The following is a 7,500-nucleotide window of genomic DNA, read 5'->3' as shown; positions in this document are numbered from 1 at the left end:
CTCTCTCTCTCTCTCTCTCGCTCTAGCTCCCCCCCCCCCTTCCATCCCTTTCTCTCTCTCTCTCCCTGCTAATGTGTCGGGGTGACGAGAGGTGTTGTAGGGTATGGGGGTAAAGGGGTGGTATCAATTTTTACGTCTCTCCTCTACTTTTTTTTTTTTTTTTAAGTAATAAAAGCGAACCATTATACACCCAAAAGTCTCAAAGAGTCATTGCAAGCCAGGGAAGAAGCACTTGCCACAGACAGGAAAAATAAAATCATACGTAACTTGATAATATCTGATTCCGTAAACATCCACTGTTTGTATTGTATTTCTCTTTTTATCGCAACAGATTTCTCTGTGTGAAATTCGGGCTGCTCTCAACAGGGAGAGCACGTCGCTACACTAAAGCGCCACCTTTTTTTCCCCCCCTGCATGCAGTTTTTTTGTTTGTTTGTTTTTGTTTTGTTTTGTGTTTCCTTTCGAAGTGGATTTTTCTACAGAATTTTGCCAGAAACAGCCCTTTTGTTGCCGCGGGTTCTTTTACGTGCACTAAGTACATGCTGCACACGGGACCTCGGTTTGTCTTCTCATCCGAAAGATTAGCGTCCAGCCCACCACTCAAGGTCTAGTGGAGGGGGAGAAAATATCGGCGGCTGAGCCGTTGATTCGAACCAGCGCAGCTCAGATTCTCTCACTTCCAAGGCGGACGCGTTACCTCTAGGCCATCGCTCCACACGACAGGTTTGGTGGGACCTGCAGTGATGGTAGTATGTTTTAAAAAAATTAAAATAATAATATAAAAAAGAAAGAAAGAAAGAAAGAAACGACGATCCGTCAGTTCTGAAAACCGGTCAAAGAATGAACGCCACACTGTACACCACCGCAAGCAACAAGAAGGATGTCATCTTCATGTACAGCCCCAAAAAATGTTCAGAAGGGGACAGTGTCGTGTCGTACGTGTGGACGGCAGACCAGGGGACACAACCCACTCCGAATGCTCCGGAATGCCATGCGTGACAAAGTTCAAGGCCTTCGATATAACTATAAAATAAAATAAAATAAATGATAGAATAAAAAGAGTCTCTGGGGTCAGTGGCCTTCAGAAGAAACAAAAGGTATGTCTGTAATGAGTTAAGTAAAGCACTGCTGTACATCCCCCCCGGACAGTTCAAGGCTGAGGTGTGAAAGTCAGTGCGGGCGAGAGGAGGGAGCAAGGGGATGGGTGAGTTCAGGCACGGTACAGAGCGAGAAAATGAAAGAAACAAAACTTGATGTGCCACAAAACAGCATCCCTCGCGCTCCATTCCATCATCAGTCCTCACACACACACGCACGCGCGCATGCACACACACACACAACAACCCCCCCCCCCCCTACCTCGCCTCCCCCCTCTTGCCCCACACCCCCCGCCCCCCGTCCCCCGCCCCCCATCTCACCATCTCGCTCCCTTCCCCCACTCCCTCCAATGGTCCTCTCCCCCTGTCCCCTATCCCTCTTCTTCACTGAGCTGCTTTTAGTCTTTCCTATCACGTGTCTTTCTGTCCTGGTGGTGAACTGAAATGTGTTACGTCTTGTGTTCTTCTTGACACTTCATTTTGGGTGGAGTAATGTGTGTGTGTGTGTGTGTGTGTGTGAAATGTATACATATGCGTGTGTATGTGTGTATGCGTATGTAAGTGTGTGTGTCTGTCTCTGTGCGTCTGTGTTTGAGTTTATTTGTATAATTTATCTGTATCAGTGTGTGTGTGTTCTGAGTGTATGAATGTGTGAGAGAGAGAGAGGGGGAGACAGAGAGTGTGTGTGCATGTGTGTGTGTGCGTGCGTACGTCCGTGCGTGAGTGAGTGTGTGTGCGTGAGAGTATACACGCGTGTGTATTATGTGTGTATGAGTGTATGTGTGTGTGTGTGTGTGTGTGTGTGTGTGTGTGTGTGCACGCGTGTGTATGTATTATTTGTGCATGAGTGTGTTAGTGTGTGTGTACGTGACAGTGACAGTGAGTGTGACGACTCAGTGTCGGTGTCCACTGTTGCAGAAGGACGTGGTGATAGAGTACAAGCACTCCACCTGCCCAGGCTTCAACGGCTACCTGTGAGTACTGGGACCTCCAATTTTGTTACTGATGCTGCTGGTGACGGAAGGGAGAGAGAGAGAGAGGGAGGGGGGGAGGAGGAGAGGGAGGGAGGAGGAGGAGGAGGGAGAGAGAGGGACAAAAAAAAAGAGATAGAAAGAGACAGAGAGAAAGAGATGGGGGAGAAAGAGAGAGGGAGGGGGGTGCGAGAGAAAAGGAGAGAGAGGGAGAAAGACAGGGAGGGAGAGGGAGAGAAAAAAGATAGAGAGAGAGACAGAGAAGAGAAAGAGAAAAGAGGAGAAAGAGAGAGGATGAGAGGGAGACAGACGGACAAACAGACCAACAAACTGACAGAGAGAAAAGAGACTGACTGATAGATACGCCAAGAGAGACAGACAGACAGACAGACAGACAGACAGACAAAATGACAGACAGAGACAGAGAGACACAGACAGAGGGACAGAGAAGAGACACACAGACAGACGGAAAGACAGAGGTTTTGATCAAGTATCACATTTTCCACCTGCGTTCTAAAATAGAATTTCATGAAGGAGCAGTTTCAAGTGGTGTGTGTGTGTGTGTGTGTGTGTGTGTGTGTGTGTGTGTGTGTGTGTGTGTGTGTGCACGCACGCGCGCGCGCGCGTGCGTGTGTGCGTATGTGTGTGTGTGTGTGGGTGGTGAGGGGGTGTGGAGGCGGGAGATGGAAGAAGAGGGGGGGAAGGGGTACAGCAACTGAAAAAAAATATATTAATAAAAAATAAACCCCAAGCAAATCTCCTCCTTGACGTTATAAAAAAAATAATAAAATAAATAAATAAATAAAAATAGAGGAGTTGAGGAAAACCACACAACAACACAGAAATCAACGTGTAATTGCTTCCACGCAAGATGTTCAGTCCGTGCCAGCGAGAGAAACTGGTGCCGCGTGGCCGAATGGTTTTAAGAGCTCTGGATTCTGGCCCCAGTTTCCGGAGTTCCGTTCCCGGTTTCAGCGCACCCCAGTTGGTAAAGGGTGGATATTAATTTTTTTTTTCACCCTATGTGCAGACCTGCTAGTGCCTGAACCCCACGCAGAAGATCAAATACGTACGTTAAAGATCCTGTGATACATGTCAGCGTTCGGTGGGTTATGAGAACAAGAACATACCCAGCATGCACGCGCCGAAAACGGAGTACGACTGTCTATATAATATTATTGATATGGATACTTATATAGCGCCTATCCTCGGTCAGAGACCAATAGCTCTAAGCGCTTTAGTAGAAACACGGGGTCATTTACACAACAGGCTGCCTTTCTCGGGTAGAGCCGACTGACGGGGGGGTGGGGGGTGGGGGGGGGGCGAGGGGGGTGCATGCTGGGTATGTTCTTGTTTCCATAACCCACCGAATGCTGACATGGATTACAGGATGTTAAACGTGCGTAGTTGATCTTCTGCGTGCGTATACACACGAAGGGGGTTCAGGCACTAGCAAGTCTGCACATATATTGACTTGGGAGATCGGAAAAAAATCGCCACCCTTTACCCACCAGGCGCTGTCACCGAGATTCGAACCCCGGACCCTCAGATTGAAAGTCCAACGCTTTAACTATTCGGCTATTGTGGTGGTAAAAACGGTCACACACGTAAAACCCCACCAGTACATAGGAGTGAACGTGAGGGTTGCAGCCCACGAATGCAGAAGTACCAAACAGATGGCTCAACATTATACTGATTTTAGTGAGTTACATAAGTGCAAACAACGTTTTGTTGCGGATACGAATTTTGACTGGCGTTGTTATAAGCCCACGTAAGAACATCACTTTTTTTATGACAAATCTTGAAAGCCTCCGTGATATTCGACAAACGCTTAACTGCTGAACGCAGCCTACATACACACAGATGATAGTCACATAGTGCAAAAGCTTGAGTGTCGTTGGAAAGCATGACCAAAGACCGTATATAGGTTTCTGTATTATACGGTCTCTGGCATGACTGTGCATTTTGACCCGTGTGTGTGTGTGTGTGTGTGGGGGGGGGGGGGGTCGTTGTGCTGTGCTGTGCTATGTTATGTTTTGTGTGCGTGCGTGCGTGATTGTGTGTACACCGGAACTGGGGGTGGTTGGGCGGTGGAGAAGGGGGCAGGGGAGGGGGAGGCGTAGGGGAGTTATTATTATTATTATGAAGACCTACATAGCTTCGCTTTGCCGTGCACGAAGGTAGAGAGAGTACAAAAAGTGATTTATGGAGATAATTATTATCGGTTCAGTGGAACAAGACCGTCAGATTTCATTGCACGAAAAAAAACAAAAACAAACAACAACATAAACCACAGCCACGGCAAGCTAGGGAATCAGCGGTGGTGTCTAGGCGAGACGAGCGTGAAATAAACCAGACACGAAAATGAACTTCATTATCCAGATAGCAGGGCCACACAGTGCATATGCACATAAAGATTAAAATAAAATAAGACAAAATAACGAATAACGAATCCAAAACACACACAATATCTCATTTCAAACGTTGCTGTGTTTACCAAAATGCTGCAACTAGGGCAGGGAGATAATTTCAGGGAGATAATTTCAGACCTCAATTACCTAATTATACACAGATGATTAGATATTCCAAACTCAATTACACAATTACATGGCTGTTGACTTCGTTATCCAGAGGTAAGGGCCCCGGAGCTGATACTGGGGCAGCGAGAGGAACTCGATTAGTTAAGTCAGTTGAGGTCGGTATAGCGAAGGGTGGTGATGGGGGTAGGGTTGCTGGCCGGGGTATGACATTTTAAATCTGGCCTCAAAACTCGCTTCTTCTCTCAGCAGTTGTTTTCGATGTGGCATGCGTGTGTGTGTGTGTGTGTGTGTGTGTGTGTGTGTGTGTGTGTGTCTGTGTGTGTCTGTGTCTGTGTGTCTGTTGTTGTTGTTGTTGTGTTTATGTATGTATGTAGTGAATGGGGAAGGTATGTACATAATGTTATATACATTTTAATGTTTGCATTATGTTTATGTGTGTACAGTTGGCTATGTCACATCGATGTAATGAAAATGTCATGTATGTGCTTTGTAAATCAGCACCTTTCTAGACAGAGTGCTATAGAAGTATACATCTATTATTATTATTATCATTGTTGTTGTTGTTGTTGTGTGTGTGTGTGTGTGTGTGTGTGTTACGCATGATAATCATGACATCATGCTTTGGAAATCACCGAGAGAGCAGTTTTGTGGACAGAGTGCAATGTAAGTAACTCATCATCACCATCATGATCATGATCATCATTATTGTTGTTGTCGTCGTCGTTGTTGTTGTGGTTGTTATTATCTTTTCATATTTTTTATCAGTATGATGTAAAGGTCTGGAGCCGATACTAGGGCAGCGTTAGGAACTCAGTTGAGTTCAGAACAGCAAAAGGGTGGTGTCAGGGTAGAAAGTATGAGGGTAGGGCTGCTATCCGGGGTATGAGGGCAGGGCTGTCACCCGGGGTATGACGGTGTGTTTTGCTACCCGATGAGGGCATGTTACACGGGGTTTGAGGGTATGGCTGTTACCAGGTTATGAAGCCAGGGCTGTTACCCCGGTGTACTGGGGTAGTGCTGCTACCCGGGGTATGAGGGTACGGCTGCTACCCGGGGTATGAGCGCAGGGCTGTTACCCGGGCCGGGTATGAGGGTAAGGCTGTTAGCCGGGGTATGAGGGTAGGGCTGTTACAGGGAGTATGAGCGCAGAGCTGTTAGCCGGGGTATGAGGGTAGGGCTGTTAGCCGGGGTATGAGGGTAGGGCTGTTAAAGGGAGTATGAGCGCAGGGCTGTTACCCGGGGTATGAGGGTAGGGCTGTTAAAGGGAGTATGAGGGTAGGGCTGTTACCCGGGGTATGAGGGTAGGGCTGTCAAAGGGAGTATGAGCGCAGAGCTGTTACCCGGGGTATGAGGGTAGGGCTGTTACAGGGAGTATGAGCGCAGAGCTGTTACCCGGGGTATGAGGGTAGGGCTGTTACAGGGAGTATGAGCGCAGAGCTGTTACCCGGGGTATGAGGGTAGGGCTGTTACAGGGAGTATGAGCGCAGGGCTGTTACCCGGGGTATGAGGATAGGGCTGTTACAAGGAGTTTAAAGGTATGTTTGCTACCCGGGCCAGGTATGAGGGTAAGGCTGTTAGCCGGGGTATGAGGGTAGGGCTGTTACAGGGAATATGAGCGCAGGGCTGTTAACCGGGGTATGACGGTATGTTTGCTACCCGATGAACGTAGGGCTGTTACCCGGGGTATGAGGGTAGGGCTGCTACCCGGGGTATGAGAGCATGGTTGCCACCCCGGGGTATGACGGTATGTTTTGCTACCCGATGAGCGTAGGGCTGTTTGTTACCCGGTGTATGAGGGCGGAGCTGTTATCCGGAGGGTATGAGCACAGGGCTGTTGCCCGCGGTAAGCGGGTAGGGCTGTCTGCTACCCCGGGGTATGAGGGTATGAGGGTAGGGCTCCTAGCCGGGAGTATGACGGCAGAGCCTGTTGTATTGAGTGATCTCGTCTCTCGTGGTGGTGCACAGGTATCGCGGGCAGAGCGAGTACAACTGCCCCAAGGAGGTGCTGTTTGAGTACGTGGACCCCCTCCCATCCCCGGCCCCCCGGCTGCGCTGGGACAAAGGGATCAAGAGCATTGAGGTCTTCAGGCGTCTCGATGAGGTGTGTGTGTGGGGGGGGGGGGGGGGGGGGGGGGTTAGGGGGTCGGGTGGGTGGGTGGGGTGGGGGTGGGGGGCGTTCGTGCGTGCAGACTTTTGAACTGGATGTGTGTGTGTGTGTGTGTGTGTGTGTGTGTGTGTGTGTGTGTGTCTCTGTGTGTCTGTGTGTGTGAGGATGTCGGTGTGGGTGAGAGAGAAGTGGCTGAGTAGGTGTGTGTGTGTGTGCGTGCGTGCGTGCGTGTGTGTGAGTGTGTGTGTGCGTGCGTGCGTGCGCGCGTGTGTGTGTGTGCGTGTGTGTGTGTTAGTGTGTGTGCGTGCGTGTGTGCGCGTGCGTGTGTTTGTGTGTTAAAATTGGTGCTTGGGTGTGCGTTTAGATGTGCATGCTTTAAAAAGTGTGTGTGTGTGTGTGTATGTGCGTGCGTCCCGTGTGTGTGTGTGTGTGTGTGTGTGTGTGCGCGCGCGTGCGTGCGTGCTTGTGTGTATGTGTGTGTGCGTGCGCGCGCGCGCGTGTGCTTGTATGTGTGTGTTCACAGACACACCGGATCAACCTCACCTCTACCAACAGCGCCGCCATGGGGCTCATCTCGCCACGAGACTTCGTCGACGTCGTCGTCACCATCAAGGCCGACAACACCATCTCCACCTGTGGTAAGACAGCAGCAGTAGAGGTTATCACCAGCTGTCCTGCCCAGTGTGGTCTCATAGACCATGTGGAGGCTGTACAATCTCTTTTGGTAGACATGGTCAACAGTGGTATTAGTTGTAGAATCAGAAGTAGTCGTAGCGTCGTCGTCG

The 7,500-nt window shown here is 49.4% G+C and overlaps 1 protein-coding gene across 1 annotated transcript in view; it reads left to right on the top strand.

Moving 5' to 3' along the window:
* LOC143296896 (stAR-related lipid transfer protein 5-like) overlaps nucleotides 1-7,500 on the top strand; it is a 58,169-nt gene that overhangs the window by 44,941 nt on the left and 5,728 nt on the right. Inside the window, exons 2-4 of the mRNA XM_076608888.1 lie at nucleotides 2,016-2,071; nucleotides 6,574-6,709; nucleotides 7,239-7,353. Coding sequence (XP_076465003.1) covers nucleotides 2,016-2,071; nucleotides 6,574-6,709; nucleotides 7,239-7,353 — 307 coding nt within the window. The remainder of the gene's footprint in view (nucleotides 1-2,015; nucleotides 2,072-6,573; nucleotides 6,710-7,238; nucleotides 7,354-7,500) is intronic.

Source organism: Babylonia areolata, chromosome 22, assembly GCF_041734735.1.
Source record: "Babylonia areolata isolate BAREFJ2019XMU chromosome 22, ASM4173473v1, whole genome shotgun sequence".
NCBI classification, from domain to species: domain Eukaryota; kingdom Metazoa; phylum Mollusca; class Gastropoda; order Neogastropoda; family Buccinidae; genus Babylonia; species Babylonia areolata.
The sequence above is the reverse complement of the archived record's forward strand: the minus strand, read 5'-3'. Positions and strand labels throughout refer to the sequence as shown.